The sequence below is a fragment of the Gobius niger genome (assembly GCF_951799975.1).
Source record: "Gobius niger genome assembly, contig: SCAFFOLD_46, whole genome shotgun sequence".
Taxonomy (NCBI): domain Eukaryota; kingdom Metazoa; phylum Chordata; class Actinopteri; order Gobiiformes; family Gobiidae; genus Gobius; species Gobius niger.
Genome location: NW_027639282.1, coordinates 164,494 through 184,081, shown reverse-complemented (window position 1 = coordinate 184,081; position 19,588 = coordinate 164,494). Strand labels below are relative to the sequence as shown.

The following is a 19,588-nucleotide window of genomic DNA, read 5'->3' as shown; positions in this document are numbered from 1 at the left end:
CTGAAGAACCAATCACAGCACAGGCCTGGTCTCCACGGCGACGACAGCAGAGCCTGACCCGGGTTCAGGAGGCGTCGGGGGCCGAGGCGTCAGGGGCGGCTCCTCCGGGCTCCGCGTGGACTCTGAACAAACACAAGAACATCATCACAGAGATCGGCCACAAGATCGACAACAAGATCGGCAAAAAGATCGGCTTCGAAACAGAATCGAAAACCAAGTATGGTCAAAATATCACCGAATCATTTAGAGGATAACGTCTGACTGTCGTACAGACTTACTGCTGCTGCGGCGCCTCTCTGGTCTCCGCCTCCTGGCTCCGCCCCTCGCCAGGCCCCTCCCCCTGCAGGCGGTCGCCGTAGCGAGCCTCCTCCCCCTGCAGCAGGGCGTGGTACAGCGCCACCTCGTGCTCCAGTCTCTGTTTGTTACTGACGAGCGTGTCCAGGTCGCGGCGCTGAGTCTCCGCCTCCCCGCGCACCTGGTTTAGCTCCGCCTCCAGCCGCGACACGACCGAGCCCAGGTTCTGCAGCTCCACGTCCTGCCAGTGCCGAGCGTCGGAGAGCGAGGCCTCCAGACCACGCTTCTGTGGGAGGAGGACAGGTAGGAAAAGGTTTGGAAAGTTTGGAAATAAAATGTTGGAAAGTTTGGATAAAATGTGAAAAAGTTTTGGAAAAATGTTGGAAAGTTGTGAAAACATTTTTGGGAAAGTTTAGAAAGTTTGGAGAAAAATGTGAAAAAGTTTGGAAAATTTAAAAAAAAAATGTTGGAAAGTTTTCACAACATTTTTGGAAAAGTTCGGATTGTTTGGAAAAAATTTTGGAAAGTTTGAAAAAAAGTTTTGGGAAAGGTTTGGGATGTTTTGTAACTAATATGTCCCACAATAAAAGCACACATTTAAACCCGTCTCATTATTTAGATTTTCGTGACTAAAACGCCTTATTTTGAAATGACAGAAAAGTTTTATTTCATGTTTTCTCATATTTTCATCAATAATCTCTGATTCTGGATGAATCTCCGGCTCAAAGCGACAAAACGTCATAAATAAACCTTGTGTTTTTTCCTGAGTTAAACTAGACACAAACCTGTGTTATCCTTTTCTATCAGGCTCACTCGGATCTAAAGTCACGTCTCCAAAGGTCTGGACTCTCATGGAGGATTTAGACCCTGAATGTGTAAACATGTGTAAACATCTGTAAACATCTGTAAACATCTGTAAACATGTGTAAACATGTGTAAACATGTGTAAACATGTGTAAACATCTGTAAACATGTGTAAACATGTGTAAACATGTGTAAACATGTGTAAACATGTGTAAACATGTGTAAACATCTGTAAACATCTGTAAACATGTGTAAACATGTGTAAACATCTGTAAACATCTGTAAACATGTGTAAACATGTGTAAACATGTGTAAACATGTGTAAACATGTGTAAACATCTGTAAACATCTGTAAACATGTGTAAACATGTGTAAACATCTGTAAACATCTGTAAACATCTGTAAACATCTGTAAACATGTGTAAACATGTGTAAACATGTGTAAACATCTGTAAACATCTGTAAACATGTGTAAACATGTGTAAACATCTGTAAACATCTGTAAACATGTGTAAACATGTGTAAACATGTGTAAACATCTGTAAACATCTGTAAACATCTGTAAACATCTGTAAACATGTGTAACCGTGTCTCAGAGTGTGTGGTCCTCACCAGGGCGCGCAGAGACTCCGTCTGCGCCTGCAGACTCTGGAGTTTGTTGGAGGCGTCTTGGACTTCAGTCTTTAGGCCCTCGATCTTCTCCTGGTCAGGACTCAGGGACACCGGCTCCTGGAACAGCAGAACCAGCAGAGATACAGATCAGAACCTGCAGAGAACCGGGTCACCTGTTTCTCCCTCTGGCTCTCACCTGTTTCTCCCTCTGGTTCTCACCTGTTTCTCCCTCTGTTTCTCCCTCTGTTTCTCACCTGTTTCTCCCTCTGGGCCTCACCTGTTTCTCCCTCTGCCTCTCTCTTCTTACTCCTCACCTGTTTCTCCTCTGGTTCTCCCTCTGGTTCTCCCTCAGGCTCTCACCTCCTCCTCACCTGTTTCTCCCTCAGGCTCTCCCTCTGGTTCTCACCTGTTTCTCCCTCTGCCTCTCTCTTCTTACTCCTCACCTGTTTCTCCTCTGGTTCTCCCTCTGGTTCTCCCTCTGGTTCTCCCTCTGGTTCTCCCTCTGGTTCTCCCTCTGGTTCTCCCTCTGGTTCTCCCTCTGGTTCTCACCTGTTTCTCCCTCTGGTTCTCCCTCTGGTTCTCACCTGTTTCTCCCTCTGGTTCTCCCTCTGGTTCTCCCTCTGGTTCTCCCTCTGGTTCTCCCTCTGGTTCTCCCTCAGGCTCTCACCTCCTCCTCACCTGTTTCTCCCTCAGGCTCTCCCTCTGGTTCTCCCTCAGGTTCTCCCTCTGGTTCTCCCTCTGGTTCTCCCTCTGGTTCTCACCTGTTTCTCCCTCTGGTTCTCCCTCTGGTTCTCCCTCTGGTTCTCTCCTCCTCCTCCTCACCTGTTTCTCCCTCTGGCTCTCACTTGTTTCTCCCTCTGGTTCTCCCTCAGGCTCTCTCCTCCTCCTCACCTGGTTCTCCCTCTGTCTCTCCCTCAGGCTCTCTCCTCCTCACCTGTTTCTCCTCTGGTTCTCCCTCAGGCTCTCTCCTCCTCCTCCTCCTCACCTGTCTCTCCTCCTCCTCCTCACCTGTCTCTCCTCGTTGCTCCGCAGACGGTTCTCCTCACAGACTCTCTCCCAGTGAGTCCGGATGTGGTCCAGGACCTGGTCCAGGCCGGTCTGGGTGAGGTCAGGCTCGTCCAGGTCCTGAGCGCTCATCTGAGTGTAGAGTCCACGCACGTCCTGCAGGGGGCGCTCACAGTCAGACTCAGGAGAACCACAGACAAAGACGTGAAGTTCCAACAAACGGAACCTCCGTCCACAAACTCAGAAAAAGAAGGAAACACTTTTCTGGAGCGAAGAACAAAAGGAAAAACCTGAGTCTGGTTTATCTGCGGCGACGCCAGAACTCTGAACTCGTGTCGCTTTAACCCCTTAACTCCCGCCTGAACCGAGCACTTTTCCTCCAGTTTGGCTTTACCCCAATCCAAAAGCTTCTGGAAAAAAGGTGAGAAAAAAGCAACAAAACTGGGACGAAAACAATGATGGAAATGTGACAAAAATGTGACAAAAAATGACAAAAAATGACAAAAATGTGACAAAAAATGACAAAAATGTGACAAAAAAATGACAAAAATGTGACAAAAAATGACAAAAATGTGACAAAAAATGAAAAAAATGTGACAAAAAAATGACAAAAATGTGACAAAAAAATGACAAAAATGTGACAAAAAATGACAAAAATGTGACAAAAAAATGACAAAAATGTGACAAAAATGTGACAAAAATGTGACAAAAATGTGACAAAAAATGACAAAAAATGACAAAAATGTGACAAAAATGTGACAAAAATGTGACAAAAAATGACAAAAAATGTGACAAAAAATGACAAAAATGTGACAAAAAAATGACAAAAATGTGACAAAAATGTGACAAAAATGTGACAAAAAATGACAAAAAATGTGACAAAAAATGACAAAAATGTGACAAAAAAATGACAAAAATGTGACAAAAAATGAAAAAAATGTGACAAAAAATGACAAAAATGTGACAAAAAAATGACAAAAAAATGACAAAAATGTGACAAAAAAGTGACAAAAAAATGACAAAAATGTGACAAAAAAATGACAAAAATGTGACAAAAATGTGACAAAAATGTGACAAAAAATGACAAAAAATGTGACAAAAAATGACAAAAATGTGACAAAAAAATGACAAAAATGTGACAAAAAATGAAAAAAATGTGACAAAAAAAATGACAAAAATGTGACAAAAAAATGACAAAAATGTGACAAAAAAATGACAAAAAAATGACGAAAATGTGACAAAAAAAATGAAAAAAAATGACAAAAATGTGACAAAAAATGACAAAAATGTGACAAAAAAATGACAAAAATGTGACAAAAAAATGACAAAAATGTGACAAAAAATGACAAAAATGTGACAAAAAATGAAAAAAATGTGACAAAAAAATGACAAAAATGTGACAAAAAAATGACAAAAATGTGACAAAAAATGACAAAAATGTGACAAAAAAATGACAAAAATGTGACAAAAATGTGACAAAAATGTGACAAAAATGTGACAAAAAATGACAAAAAATGACAAAAATGTGACAAAAATGTGACAAAAATGTGACAAAAAATGACAAAAAATGTGACAAAAAATGACAAAAATGTGACAAAAAAATGACAAAAATGTGACAAAAATGTGACAAAAATGTGACAAAAAATGACAAAAAATGTGACAAAAAATGACAAAAATGTGACAAAAAAATGACAAAAATGTGACAAAAAATGAAAAAAATGTGACAAAAAAAATGACAAAAATGTGACAAAAAATGACAAAAATGTGACAAAAAAATGACAAAAAAATGACAAAAATGTGACAAAAAAGTGACAAAAAAATGACAAAAATGTGACAAAAAAATGACAAAAATGTGACAAAAATGTGACAAAAATGTGACAAAAAATGACAAAAAATGTGACAAAAAATGACAAAAATGTGACAAAAAAATGACAAAAATGTGACAAAAAATGAAAAAAATGTGACAAAAAAAATGACAAAAATGTGACAAAAAAATGACAAAAATGTGACAAAAAAATGACAAAAAAATGACGAAAATGTGACAAAAAATGACAAAAATGTGACAAAAAATGACAAAAATGTGACAAAAAATGACAAAAAAATGTGACAAAAAATGACAAAAATGTGACAAAAAAATGACAAAAATGTGACAAAAAATGACAAAAAAATGTGACAAAAAATGACAAAAATGTGACAAAAAATGACAAAAAAATGTGACAAAAAATGACAAAAATGTGACAAAAAAATGACAAAAAAATGACAAAAAATGACAAAAAAATGTGACAAAAAATGACAAAAATGTGACAAAAAATGACAAAAAAATTTGACAAAAAATGACAAAAATGTGACAAAAAATGACAAAAAAAAATGACAAAAAATGACAAAAATTTGACGAAAATGTGATAAAAAATAGAAGAAAAAAAATTACAAAAAATGACAAAAAATTTAGAACACATGGCAAAAAAATGACAAAAAAGTAAAAAAAAAACGAGTTGAATACCAACAAAACAATGATGGAAAAACGATCTGCTGACGTGAGGAGAAACACCCTCTCGGTTCAGGCGGGGGTTAAGAGGTTAAACACTTTGACGTCACGGATAAATCTCAGTTTTAACACAAAGCCCTGGAGAATCTTTTAACCACACGCTGTTAATCACAGAAACTGGTCTTTTTACACTGGTTCTGTGGCCCCGCCCCTCACCTGTGGCCCCGCCCCTCACCTGTGGCCCCGCCCCTCACCTGTGGCCCCGCCCCTCACCTGTGGCCCCGCCCCTCACCTGCTGGTGCTCGAGCTGCAGCTGCTGTAGCTCCGCCCACAGGTCGTCGCTGCGCTGATGCAGGTCGACTCGAGTCTGAGACGCTTCGTCCACGACTTTGTGCAGCGCCTCGATCTCCTCCTCCAGATCCTGCCGCCAGGGCCTCTGGGAGTCCACCCTGTGACATCACAAAGGGAAACATGGGAGTCCACCCTGTGACATCACAAAGGGAAACAGTTCACCCTGTGACATCACAAAGGGAAACATGGGAGGCCTGCGGGGGCGCTGTGTGTGCTGTGTGTAGTGTCAGACTGAGGCCTGAGGGGGCGCTGTGTGTGCTGTGTGTAATGTCAGACTGAGGCCTGAGGGGGCGCTGTGTGTGCTGTGTGTAATGTCAGACTGAGGCCTGAGGGGGCGCTGTGTGTGCTGTGTGTAATGTCAGACTGAGGCCTGAGGGGGCGCTGTGTGTGCTGTGTGTAATGTCAGACTGAGGCCTGAGGGGGCGCTGTGTGTGCTGTGTGTAATGTCAGACTGAGGTCTGCGGGGGCGCTGTGTGTAATGTGTGTAATGTCAGACTGAGGCCTGAGGGGGCGCTGTGTGTGCTGTGTGTAATGTCAGACTGAGGCCTGAGGGGGCGCTGTGTGTGCTGTGTGTAATGTCAGACTGAGGCCTGCGGGGGCGCTGTGTGTGCTGTGTGTAATGTCAGACTGAGGCCTGCGGGGGCGCTGTGTGTAATGTGTGTACTGTCAGACTGAGGCCTGAGGGGGCGCTGTGTGTAATGTGTGTAATGTCAGACTGAGGCCTGAGGGGGCGCTGTGTGTAATGTGTGTAATGTCAGACTGAGGCCTGAGGGGGCGCTGTGTGTAATGTGTGTAATGTCAGACTGAGGCCTGAGGGGGCGCTGTGTGTACTGTGTGTAATGTCAGACTGAGGCCTGAGGGGGCGCTGTGTGTAATGTGTGTAATGTCAGACTGAGGCCTGAGGGGGCGCTGTGTGTAATGTGTGTAATGTCAGACTGAGGCCTGCGGGGGCGCTGTGTGTGCTGTGTGTAGTGTCAGACTGAGGCCTGGGGGGGCGCTGTGTGTGCTGTGTGTAATGTCAGACTGAGGCCTGAGGGGGCGCTGTGTGTGCTGTGTGTAATGTCAGACTGAGGCCTGAGGGGGCGCTGTGTGTGCTGTGTGTACTGTCAGACTGAGGCCTGAGGGGGCGCTGTGTGTACTGTGTGTAATGTCAGACTGAGGCCTGCGGGGGCGCTGTGTGTGCTGTGTGTAATGTCAGACTGAGGCCTGAGGGGGCGCTGTGTGTGCTGTGTGTACTGTCAGACTGAGGCCTAAGGGGGCGCTGTGTGTAATGTGTGTAGTGTCAGACTGAGGCCTGGGGGGGCGCTGTGTGTACTGTGTGTAATGTCAGACTGAGGCCTGCGGGGGCGCTGTGTGTGCTGTGTGTAATGTCAGACTGAGGCCTGCGGGGGCGCTGTGTGTGCTGTGTGTAATGTCAGACTGAGGCCTGAGGGGGCGCTGTGTGTACTGTGTGTAATGTGTGTAATGTCAGACTGAGGCCTGAGGGGGCGCTGTGTGTACTGTGTGTAATGTCAGACTGAGGCCTGAGGGGGCGCTGTGTGTACTGTGTGTAATGTGTGTAATGTCAGACTGAGGCCTGAGGGGGCGCTGTGTGTGCTGTGTGTAATGTGTGTAGTGTCAGACTGAGGCCTGCGGGGGCGCTGTGTGTACTGTGTGTAATGTGTGTAATGTCAGACTGAGGCCTGAGGGGGCGCTGTGTGTGCTGTGTGTAATGTGTGTAGTGTCAGACTGAGGCCTGAGGGGGCGCTGTGTGTACTGTGTGTAATGTGTGTAGTGTCAGACTGAGGCCTGCGGGGGCGCTGTGTGTACTGTGTGTAATGTGTGTAATGTCAGACTGAGGCCTGAGGGGGCGCTGTGTGTGCTGTGTGTAATGTGTGTAGTGTCAGACTGAGGCCTGCGGGGGCGCTGTGTGTACTGTGTGTAATGTGTGTAATGTCAGACTGAGGCCTGAGGGGGCGCTGTGTGTGCTGTGTGTAATGTGTGTAGTGTCAGACTGAGGCCTGAGGGGGCGCTGTATGTGCTGTGTGTAATGTCAGACTGAGGCCTGCGGGGGCGCTGTGTGTGCTGTGTGTACTGTCAGACTGAGGCCTGAGGGGGCGCTGTGTGTACTGTGTGTAGTGTCAGACTGAGGCCTGAGGGGGCGCTGTATGTGCTGTGTGTAATGTCAGACTGAGGCCTGAGGGGGCGCTGTGTGTACTGTGTGTAATGTGTGTAGTGTCAGACTGAGGCCTGAGGGGGCGCTGTGTGTACTGTGTGTAATGTGTGTAGTGTCAGACTGAGGCCTGCGGGGGCGCTGTGTGTACTGTGTGTACTGTGTGTAGTGTCAGACTGAGGCCTGCGGGGGCGCTGTGTGTACTGTGTGTAATGTGTGTAATGTCAGACTGAGGCCTGAGGGGGCGCTGTGTGTAATGTGTGTAGTGTCAGACTGAGGCCTGAGGGGGCGCTGTGTGTACTGTGTGTAGTGTCAGACTGAGGCCTGAGGGGGCGCTGTGTGTGCTGTGTGTAATGTCAGACTGAGGCCTGAGGGGGCGCTGTGTGTACTGTGTGTAATGTCAGACTGAGGCCTGAGGGGGCGCTGTGTGTGCTGTGTGTAATGTCAGACTGAGGCCTGAGGGGGCGCTGTGTGTAATGTGTGTAATGTCAGACTGAGGCCTGAGGGGGCGCTGTGTGTACTGTGTGTAGTGTCAGACTGAGGCCTGAGGGGGCGCTGTGTGTACTGTGTGTACTGTGTGTAATGTCAGACTGAGGCCTGAGGGGGCGCTGTGTGTAATGTGTGTAATGTCAGACTGAGGCCTGCGGGGGCGCTGTGTGTAATGTGTGTAATGTCAGACTGAGGCCTGAGGGGGCGCTGTGTGTGATGTGTGTAATGTCAGACTGAGGCCTGAGGGGGCGCTGTGTGTACTGTGTGTAGTGTCAGACTGAGGCCTGAGGGGCGCTGTGTGTAATGTGTGTAATGTGTGTAATGTCAGACTGAAGCCTGAGGGGGCGCTGTGTGTGCTGTGTGTAATGTCAGACTGAGGCCTGAGGGGGCGCTGTGTGTGCTGTGTGTAATGTGTGTAATGTGTGTAATGTCAGACTGAGGCCTGCGGGGGCGCTGTGTGTGCTGTGTGTAGTGTCAGAGTGAGGCCTGAGGGGGCGCTGTGTGTGCTGTGTGTAGTGTCAGACTGAGGCCTGAGGGGGCGCTGTTGCTCACCGGTCTTTGAAGTCGTCCGCGTTGTTCTGGATGTTCTCCGACTCCAACATGAGCCTCGCGTTGGACAGAATCCACTCACTCACCTGAAACACAGTCAGATGCCCTTCCTCAGATTCAAACATGTTCCTCAGGTCTGGGCTCAGACAAACACAAGAAAATCCTCCCAGACGATTCTCCCGTCACGTTTCACAGGCTTTTCTCTGACCGTCAAACATTTTTTACGCAGATTTCAGAAAGAAATTGGAAACTGTCATATTTTGTCATTTCCCAGTGAGCTGCTCCTCGTTCCTGTTCCTGACACAGAGCTGCACACAGGCCTCAAGTATACACTTTAAAATAATATAACATCATAAACCTGTGGAGCGAGTCTCTTCTGTTTAAAGGGACTATACAGAGTTTAAAAATGTTAAAATTAAGTATTTTCCTCCCCCTACATGTTCCAGCCATGTCCTAATGTGTAGAATGAGCTCAGACCTGTTCACCACAACTGCCTCTAAAATCCTGTACGGTCACTCAAAAATGTGTCACTTCGGCCCGAATTGCCGTCATGCACGAGCTTAATATAGAAGGTGCAGTTACACATGTGGCCTGAGGTGGCAGTAGTGAGTATAAAATGGCAAACTTGCTTCCAGCCCCTTTAAATCACTGTCCTCTTATCCCTCGTGTGGCCTTCGTGGGTCATTTTGAACCGCTGTTATGTTCCAGGCATTTGGATGCAGGTGACACCAGGGGGCGCTCTTCAACCCTCTCAGTGTAAATGTGACTTTCTTCAGAGAGACTTTAGGTCAGACATGAGTGACAGTAACATGAGGCTAAACACACTGAGCTCTTTGTTTCCAGTAAAAAGGCTGAGGCCTCATTGCTCTTCAGGCACAGACTGAGAAGTGAAGAAGGAAGTCATGGAGCTTCTGCTTTAGACAGAACTTCAGACTCTGCTGCAGGTAAGAGTCATATCATATTCTGGAACTCAAATATGTAGAAAAAACATAATGTTTGAGTTTCATAACATGACATAGTGTAACTCTTATATCCAGCAGAAGTCTGAAGTTCTGTCTGAAGCAGAAGCTCCATGACTTCCTTCTTCACTTCTCACTCTGTGACTGAAGAGCAATGAGGCCTCAGCCTTTTTACTGGAAACAAAGAGCTCACTGTGTTTAGCCTCATGTTACTGTCACTCATGTCTGACCTAAAGTCTCACTGAAGAAAGTCACATTTACACTGAGGAGGTTGGAGGGCGCCCCCTGGTGTCACCTGGTGTCACCTGCATCCAAATGCCTGGAACGTAACAGTGGGTCTAAATGACACGAAGGCCACAGACTAAAGTGTGTCATTATCAAACCAGATGTTTCTGCTCCACTTTATATCTGTCTGTGAAGAAGCTCCTTCAGGTGAAGGTTCTTGAGTCCTCGTCTGTACTCTGTAGTTGCAGACACTTCAACTACAGAGTACAGACGAGGACTTAAGAACCTGCATTGAAGATGGAAAACTCCTGAAAGACTGAGAGCCTACACAGACGCTGAGCAGCTGCAGTAACTGATGAGGATGAAGAGTTTGGTCTCATCTAAGTCACAGAAACATGACGTCAGAGTGCGTCAGATGCCCCACCTGCCGGTACAGCTGCTCCCACTGCGCCCTGAGCGGCTCCCAGGAGGTGGCGCTGTCGGCTCGCTGCTGCAGGACGTTTCGGATCTGAGACTCCAGCTCCAGGTTCAGCTGCTCCAAGGCCTGGACTTTATCTCTGTAGTCCACCAGAGACCAGCCCAGTCCAGACGCCGCAGGGCCTGGAGACAAAAACCTTTAACACCAGAGACCAGCCCAGTCCAGACGCCGCAGGGCCTGGAGACAAAAACCTTTAACACCAGAGACCAGAGACCAGCCCAGTCCAGACGCCGCAGGGCCTGAGACAAAAACCTTTAACACCAGAGACCAGCCCAGTCCAGACGCCGCAGGGCCTGGAGACAAAAACCTTTAACACCAGAGACCAGCCCAGTCCAGACGCCGCAGGGCCTGGAGACAAAAACCTTTAACACCAGAGACCAGCCCAGTCCAGACGCCGCAGGGCCTGGAGACAAAAACCTTTAACACCAGAGACCAGCCCAGTCCAGACGCCGCAGGGCCTGAGACAAAAACCTTTAACACCAGAGACCAGCCCAGTCCAGACGCCGCAGGGCCTGAGACAAAAACCTTTAACACCAGAGACCAGCCCAGTCCAGACCAGACCACCTCATGTCTCACCTCATGTCTCACCTCATGTCTCACCTGTCTTGGGGACCACCTCATACCTCACCTGTCTTGGGGACCACCTCATGTCTCACCTGTCTTGGGGACCACCTCATGTCTCACCTCATGTCTCACCTCATGTCTCACCTGTCTTGGGGACCACCTCATACCTCACCTGTCTTGGGGACCACCTCATGTCTCACCTGTCTTAGGGACCACCTCATGTCTCACCTCATGTCTCACCTGTCTTGGGGACCACCTCATGCCTCACCTGTCTTGGGGACCACCTCATGTCTCACCTGTCTTGGGGACCACCTCATGTCTCACATGTCTCACCTCATGCCTCACCTGTCTTGGGGACCACCTCATGCCTCACCTGTCTTGGGGACCACCTCATGCCTCACCTGTCTTGGGGACTACCTCATGTCTCACCTCATGTCTCACCTCATGTCTCACCTCATGTCTCACCTGTCTTGGGGACCACCTCATGTCTCACCTCATGTCTCACCTCATGTCTCACCTCATGCCTCACCTGTCTTGGGGACCACCTCATGTCTCACCTGTCTTGGGGACCACCTCATACCTCACCTGTCTTGGGGACCACCTCATGTCTCACCTCATACCTCACCTGTCTTGGGGACCACCTCATGTCTCACCTCATGCCTCACCTGTCTTGGGGACCACCTCATACCTCACCTGTCTTGGGGACCACCTCATGTCTCACCTCATGCCTCACCTGTCTTGGGGACCACCTCATGTCTCACCTCATGTCTCACCTGTCTTGGGGACCACCTCATGCCTCACCTGTCTCACCTCATGTCTCACCTCATGCCTCACCTCATGTCTCACCTCATGTCTCACCTCATGTCTCACCTCATGTCTCACCTCATGTCTCACCTGTCTTGGGGACCACCTCATGTCTCACCTGTCTTAGGGACCACCTCATGTCTCACCTGTCTTGGGGACCACCTCATGCCTCACCTGTCTTGGGGACCACCTCATGCCTCACCTGTCTTGGGGACCACCTCATGCCTCACCTGTCTTGGGGACCACCTCATGCCTCACCTGTCTTGGGGACCACCTCATGTCTCACCTGTCTTGGGGACCACCTCATGCCTCACCTGTCTTGGGGACCACCTCATGTCTCACCTGTCTTGGGGACCACCTCATGCCTCACCTGTCTTGGGGACCACCTCATGTCTCACCTGTCTTAGGGACCACCTCATGTCTCACCTCATGTCTCACCTCATGTCTCACCTCATGTCTCACCTCATGTCTCACCTGTCTTGGGGACCACCTCATGTCTCACCTGTCTTGGGGACCACCTCATGTCTCACCTGTCTTAGGGACCACCTCATGTCTCACCTCATGTCTCACCTCATGTCTCACCTCATGTCTCACCTCATGTCTCACCTCATGTCTCACCTCATGTCTCACCTCATGTCTCACCTCATGTCTCACCTGTCTTGGGGACCACCTCATGTCTCACCTCATGTCTCACCTCATGTCTCACCTCATGCCTCACCTCATGTCTCACCTCATGTCTCACCTCATGCCTCACCTCATGTCTCACCTCATGTCTCACCTCATGTCTCACCTCATGTCTCACCTCATGCCTCACCTCATGTCTCACCTCATGTCTCACCTGTCTTAGGGACCACCTCATGTCTCACCTGTCTTGGGGACCACCTCATGCCTCACCTGTCTTGGGGACCACCTCATGTCTCACCTCATGTCTCACCTGTCTTGGGGACCACCTCATGTCTCACCTGTCTTGGGGACCACCTCATGTCTCACCTCATGTCTCACCTCATGTCTCACCTCATGTCTCACCTCATGTCTCACCTCATGTCTCACCTCATGTCTCACCTCATGTCTCACCTCATGTCTCACCTCATGTCTCACCTCATGTCTCACCTCATGTCTCACCTCATGTCTCACCTCATGTCTCACCTCATGTCTCACCTCATGTCTCACCTCATGTCTCACCTCATGTCTCACCTGTCTTGGGGACCACCTCATGTCTCACCTGTCTTGGGGACCACCTCATGTCTCACCTGTCTTAGGGACCACCTCATGTCTCACCTCATGTCTCACCTCATGTCTCACCTCATGTCTCACCTCATGTCTCACCTCATGTCTCACCTCATGTCTCACCTCATGTCTCACCTGTCTTGGGGACCACCTCATGTCTCACCTCATGTCTCACCTCATGTCTCACCTCATGTCTCACCTCATGTCTCACCTCATGCCTCACCTCATGTCTCACCTCATGTCTCACCTCATGTCTCACCTCATGTCTCACCTCATGCCTCACCTCATGCCTCACCTCATGTCTCACCTCATGTCTCACCTCATGTCTCACCTCATGCCTCACCTGTCTTGGGGACCACCTCATGTCTCACCTCATGTCTCACCTCATGTCTCACCTCATGTCTCACCTGTCTTAGGGACCACCTCATGTCTCACCTGTCTTGGGGACCACCTCATGCCTCACCTGTCTTGGGGACCACCTCATGCCTCACCTGTCTTGGGGACCACCTCATGTCTCACCTGTCTTGGGGACCACCTCATGTCTCACCTGTCTTGGGGACCACCTCATGCCTCACCTGTCTTAGGGACCACCTCATGTCTCACCTGTCTTGGGGACCACCTCATGTCTCACCTGTCTTGGGGACCACCTCATGTCTCACCTGTCTTGGGGACCACCTCATGTCTCACCTCATGTCTCACCTCATGTCTCACCTGTCTTAGGGACCACCTCATGTCTCACCTGTCTCACCTCATGTCTCACCTGTCTTGGGGACCACCTCATGTCTCACCTCATGTCTCACCTGTCTTGGGGACCACCTCATGTCTCACCTGTCTTGGGGACCACCTCATGTCTCACCTCATGTCTCACCTCATGTCTCACCTCATGTCTCACCTCATGTCTCACCTCATGTCTCACCTCATGTCTCACCTCATGTCTCACCTCATGTCTCACCTCATGTCTCACCTCATGTCTCACCTCATGTCTCACCTCATGTCTCACCTGTCTTGGGGACCACCTCATGTCTCACCTCATGTCTCACCTCATGTCTCACCTCATGTCTCACCTCATGTCTCACCTCATGTCTCACCTCATGTCTCACCTCATGTCTCACCTCATGTCTCACCTGTCTTGGGGACCACCTCATGTCTCACCTGTCTTGGGGACCACCTCATGTCTCACCTGTCTTAGGGACCACCTCATGTCTCACCTCATGTCTCACCTCATGTCTCACCTCATGTCTCACCTCATGTCTCACCTCATGTCTCACCTCATGTCTCACCTGTCTTGGGGACCACCTCATGTCTCACCTCATGTCTCACCTCATGTCTCACCTCATGTCTCACCTCATGTCTCACCTCATGCCTCACCTCATGTCTCACCTCATGTCTCACCTCATGTCTCACCTCATGTCTCACCTCATGTCTCACCTCATGTCTCACCTGTCTTGGGGACCACCTCATGTCTCACCTCATGTCTCACCTCATGTCTCACCTCATGTCTCACCTCATGTCTCACCTCATGCCTCACCTCATGCCTCACCTCATGTCTCACCTCATGCCTCACCTCATGCCTCACCTCATGTCTCACCTCATGTCTCACCTCATGTCTCACCTCATGTCTCACCTGTCTTGGGGACCACCTCATGTCTCACCTCATGTCTCACCTCATGTCTCACCTCATGTCTCACCTCATGTCTCACCTCATGCCTCACCTCATGCCTCACCTCATGTCTCACCTCATGTCTCACCTCATGTCTCACCTCATGTCTCACCTGTCTTGGGGACCACCTCATGTCTCACCTGTCTTGGGGACCACCTCATGTCTCACCTGTCTTGGGGACCACCTCATGTCTCACCTGTCTCACCTCATGCCTCACCTGTCTTGGGGACCACCTCATGTCTCACCTCATGTCTCACCTCATGTCTCACCTCATGTCTCACCTGTCTTAGGGACCACCTCATGTCTCACCTGTCTTGGGGACCACCTCATGCCTCACCTGTCTTGGGGACCACCTCATGCCTCACCTGTCTTGGGGACCACCTCATGTCTCACCTGTCTTGGGGACCACCTCATGTCTCACCTGTCTTGGGGACCACCTCATGCCTCACCTGTCTTAGGGACCACCTCATGTCTCACCTGTCTTGGGGACCACCTCATGTCTCACCTGTCTTGGGGACCACCTCATGCCTCACCTGTCTTAGGGACCACCTCATGCCTCACCTCATGTCTCACCTGTCTTGGGGACCACCTCATGCCTCACCTGTCTTGGGGACCACCTCATGTCTCACCTGTCTTGGGGACCACCTCATGTCTCACCTCATGTCTCACCTCATGTCTCACCTCATGTCTCACCTCATGTCTCACCTCATGTCTCACCTGTCTCACCTCATGTCTCACCTGTCTCACCTCATGTCTCACCTGTCTTGGGGACCACCTCATGCCTCACCTGTCTTGGGGACCACCTCATGCCTCACCTGTCTCACCTCATGCCTCACCTGTCTTGGGGACCACCTCATGTCTCACCTCATGTCTCACCTCATGTCTCACCTCATGTCTCACCTGTCTTGGGGACCACCTCATGCCTCACCTGTCTCACCTCATGTCTCACCTGTCTTGGGGACCACCTCATGTCTCACCTCATGTCTCACCTCATGTCTCACCTCATGTCTCACCTCATGTCTCACCTGTCTTGGGGACCACCTCATGCCTCACCTGTCTCACCTCATGCCTCACCTGTCTTGGGGACCACCTCATGTCTCACCTCATGTCTCACCTCATGTCTCACCTCATGTCTCACCTGTCTTGGGGACCACCTCATGCCTCACCTGTCTTGGGGACCACCTCATGTCTCACCTGTCTCACCTCATGCCTCACCTGTCTTGGGGACCACCTCATGTCTCACCTCATGTCTCACCTCATGTCTCACCTCATGTCTCACCTGTCTTGGGGACCACCTCATGCCTCACCTGTCTTGGGGACCACCTCATGTCTCACCTGTCTCACCTCATGCCTCACCTGTCTTGGGGACCACCTCATGTCTCACCTCATGTCTCACCTCATGTCTCACCTCATGCCTCACCTGTCTTGGGGACCACCTCATGCCTCACCTGTCTTGGGGACCACCTCATGCCTCACCTGTCTTGGGGACCACCTCATGTCTCACCTGTCTTGGGGACCACCTCATGTCTCACCTGTCTTGGGGACCACCTCATGCCTCACCTGTCTTAGGGACCACCTCATGTCTCACCTGTCTTGGGGACCACCTCATGTCTCACCTGTCTTGGGGACCACCTCATGCCTCACCTGTCTTAGGGACCACCTCATGCCTCACCTCATGTCTCACCTGTCTTGGGGACCACCTCATGCCTCACCTGTCTTGGGGACCACCTCATGTCTCACCTGTCTTGGGGACCACCTCATGTCTCACCTCATGTCTCACCTGTCTTGGGGACCACCTCATGCCTCACCTGTCTCACCTCATGTCTCACCTCATGTCTCACCTCATGTCTCACCTCATGTCTCACCTGTCTTAGGGACCACCTCATGCCTCACCTGTCTCACCTCATGTCTCACCTCATGTCTCACCTCATGTCTCACCTCATGTCTCACCTCATGTCTCACCTCATGTCTCACCTGTCTCACCTCATGCCTCACCTGTCTTGGGGACCACCTCATGCCTCACCTGTCTTGGGGACCACCTCATGTCTCACCTGTCTTGGGGACCACCTCATGTCTCACCTGTCTTGGGGACCACCTCATGCCTCACCTGTCTTAGGGACCACCTCATGTCTCACCTGTCTTGGGGACCACCTCATGTCTCACCTGTCTTAGGGACCACCTCATGTCTCACCTGTCTTGGGGACCACCTCATGCCTCACCTGTCTTAGGGACCACCTCATGTCTCACCTGTCTTAGGGACCACCTCATGTCTCACCTGTCTTGGGGACCACCTCATGTCTCACCTGTCTTGGGGACCACCTCATGCCTCACCTGTCTTAGGGACCACCTCATGCCTCACCTCATGTCTCACCTGTCTTGGGGACCACCTCATGCCTCACCTGTCTTGGGGACCACCTCATGTCTCACCTGTCTTGGGGACCACCTCATGTCTCACCTCATGTCTCACCTGTCTTGGGGACCACCTCATGCCTCACCTGTCTCACCTCATGTCTCACCTCATGTCTCACCTCATGTCTCACCTCATGTCTCACCTGTCTTAGGGACCACCTCATGCCTCACCTGTCTCACCTCATGTCTCACCTCATGTCTCACCTCATGTCTCACCTCATGTCTCACCTCATGTCTCACCTCATGTCTCACCTGTCTCACCTCATGCCTCACCTGTCTTGGGGACCACCTCATGTCTCACCTCATGTCTCACCTGTCTTGGGGACCACCTCATGTCTCACCTGTCTTGGGGACCACCTCATGTCTCACCTGTCTTGGGGACCACCTCATGCCTCACCTGTCTTGGGGACCACCTCATACCTCACCTGTCTTGGGGACCACCTCATGCCTCACCTGTCTTGGGGACCACCTCATGCCTCACCTGTCTTGGGGACCACGGGGGCGGAGCTGCTGCGGGTGCCCTGGAGGAACACGCTGCTGATGCCCAGGGCGCGGCGGGTCACGCGTGTGCCCGTGCTCGGGGCCCGGGGCCCGCACATGCCTGAGGACACGGTCACACGGCTCCCACACGCAGCAGCGGCCCGGGGGCGCTCTGAGGGCCGCTCGGGGCCGTGTCCGAGGACGGAGGCTCTGCGGCGAGAAACGGGCATCGTCTGAAACCAGAACCACAAACTTTAGACCTTCAGACAGAACAGCATGAAGTACACGAGTCAAAGTACTACAAGAGTACTCTGAAGAGTACACAGAGCACAGCATGAAGTACACGAGTCAAAGTACTACAAGTATCACAGTACTCTGAAGAGTACACAGAGCACAGCATGAAGTACATGAGTCAAAGTACTACAAGTATCACAGCACTCTGAAGAGTACACAGAGCACAGCATGAAGTACACGAGTCAAAGTACTACAAGTATCACAGCACTCTGAAGAGTACACAGCTACATCAGTATTCAGTAACTATTAAAGTATTCTTTTACTGCACTAAAACTTTGAACAAAACTTCAGTGAGTCACATGAAAAACAATCAATTATTGTTCACTAAATTAATCTGAACGACTACGTTAGAGAAACAGAACGAGCCCAGTCAGGTTGTGTATAAGTAGTATTATAGTAGTATTATAGCAGTAGTGTTTTACTGAGTACTTTTTACTTTATACCTTCATACAAGAGAAGAGAAAGAAGAGAGTGAGAGAAGCATTTAAGAATATAAAGTTACTCTAACCAGTGATCTGAGGAGGTCCTCACTGTGTGGAGGTCTGTGGAGGTCTGGGAGGTCCTCACTGTGTGGAGGTCTGGGAGGTCTGGGAGGTCCTCACTGTGTGGAGGTCTGGGAGGTCTGGGAGGTCCTCACTGTGTGGAGGTCCAGGAGCGAAACCCGTGGCTCTGTGTGTGGATTGTTTATATAAAGGTCGTGTCTCTTCTGGAAGCTCAGGCTTTGTTCCTGCGGCTCAGAACAAACACTCGAGTCAGCAGCGTCTGGACCGTTCACCACACGCCCCCGAAACTACACACAAACACACACAATACACACACACACACGCCCCCTAAACTATACACAAACAAGCACACACAATACACACACACGCCCCCTAAACTATACACAAACAAGCACACACAATACACACACACACGCCCCCTAAACTATACACAAACAAACACACACAATACACACACACACGCCCCCTAAACTAACACAAACAAACACACACACACATGGCTCTGAGCTGCTGCTTCAGGAGGAAACTCATCTCTGAAATATGAACCTGCAGACTCCAGGTTTCCCTTAATAATGATGATGATCGTGGTGCACTGTGGGGGGGGGCTCCGGGAGTATGGGGTCCAGGGCCCATTTTGGATCTTATTTTTTAGAACTTTTTATACCATTTATACCATTCTTATGAGAAAGTTGTAGAGATGGACATTATGAGGACCCGTTAATCCTGGTTTGTGCATCACGATGTAGTCAAGCCACCATTTTGTAAAATGAGACAGTTTAGAGATGGACATTATGAGGACCCGTTAATCCTTGTTTGTGTATCACGATGTAGTCAAGCCACCATTTTGTATTGTTATGACACAGTTTAGAGATGGACATTATGAGGACCCGTTAATCCTGGTTTGTGTATCACGATGTAGTCAAGCCACCATTTTGTATTGTTATGACACAGTTTAGAGATGGACATTATGAGGACCCGTTAATCCTGGTTTGTGTATCATGATGTAGTCAAGCCACCATTTTGTAAAATGAGACAGTTTAGAGATGGACATTATGAGTACCTGTTAACCCAGGTTTGTGTATCACGATGTAGTCAAGCCACCATTTTGTATGAGACAGTTTAGAGATGGACATTATGAGGACCCGTTAATCCTGGTTTGTGTATCACGATGTAGTCAAGCCACCATTTTGTAAAATGAGACAGTTTAGAGATGGACATCATGAGGACCCGTTAATCCTGGTTTG

The 19,588-nt window shown here is 49.5% G+C and overlaps 1 protein-coding gene across 1 annotated transcript; it reads right to left on the bottom strand.

Moving 5' to 3' along the window:
- Nucleotides 1-64: 64 nt before the first annotated feature.
- bfsp2 (beaded filament structural protein 2, phakinin) lies at nucleotides 65-17,777 on the bottom strand (the record flags this gene model as incomplete). The annotated part of the gene is made up of 9 exons (XM_079583096.1): nucleotides 65-122; nucleotides 279-580; nucleotides 1,711-1,827; nucleotides 2,719-2,871; nucleotides 5,493-5,649; nucleotides 8,745-8,827; nucleotides 10,350-10,525; nucleotides 17,211-17,226; nucleotides 17,565-17,777. The coding sequence occupies 9 exons, from the start codon at nucleotides 17,775-17,777 to the stop codon at nucleotides 65-67; spliced, it is 1,275 nt and encodes a 424-aa protein (XP_079439222.1).
- Nucleotides 17,778-19,588: the final 1,811 nt, after the last annotated feature.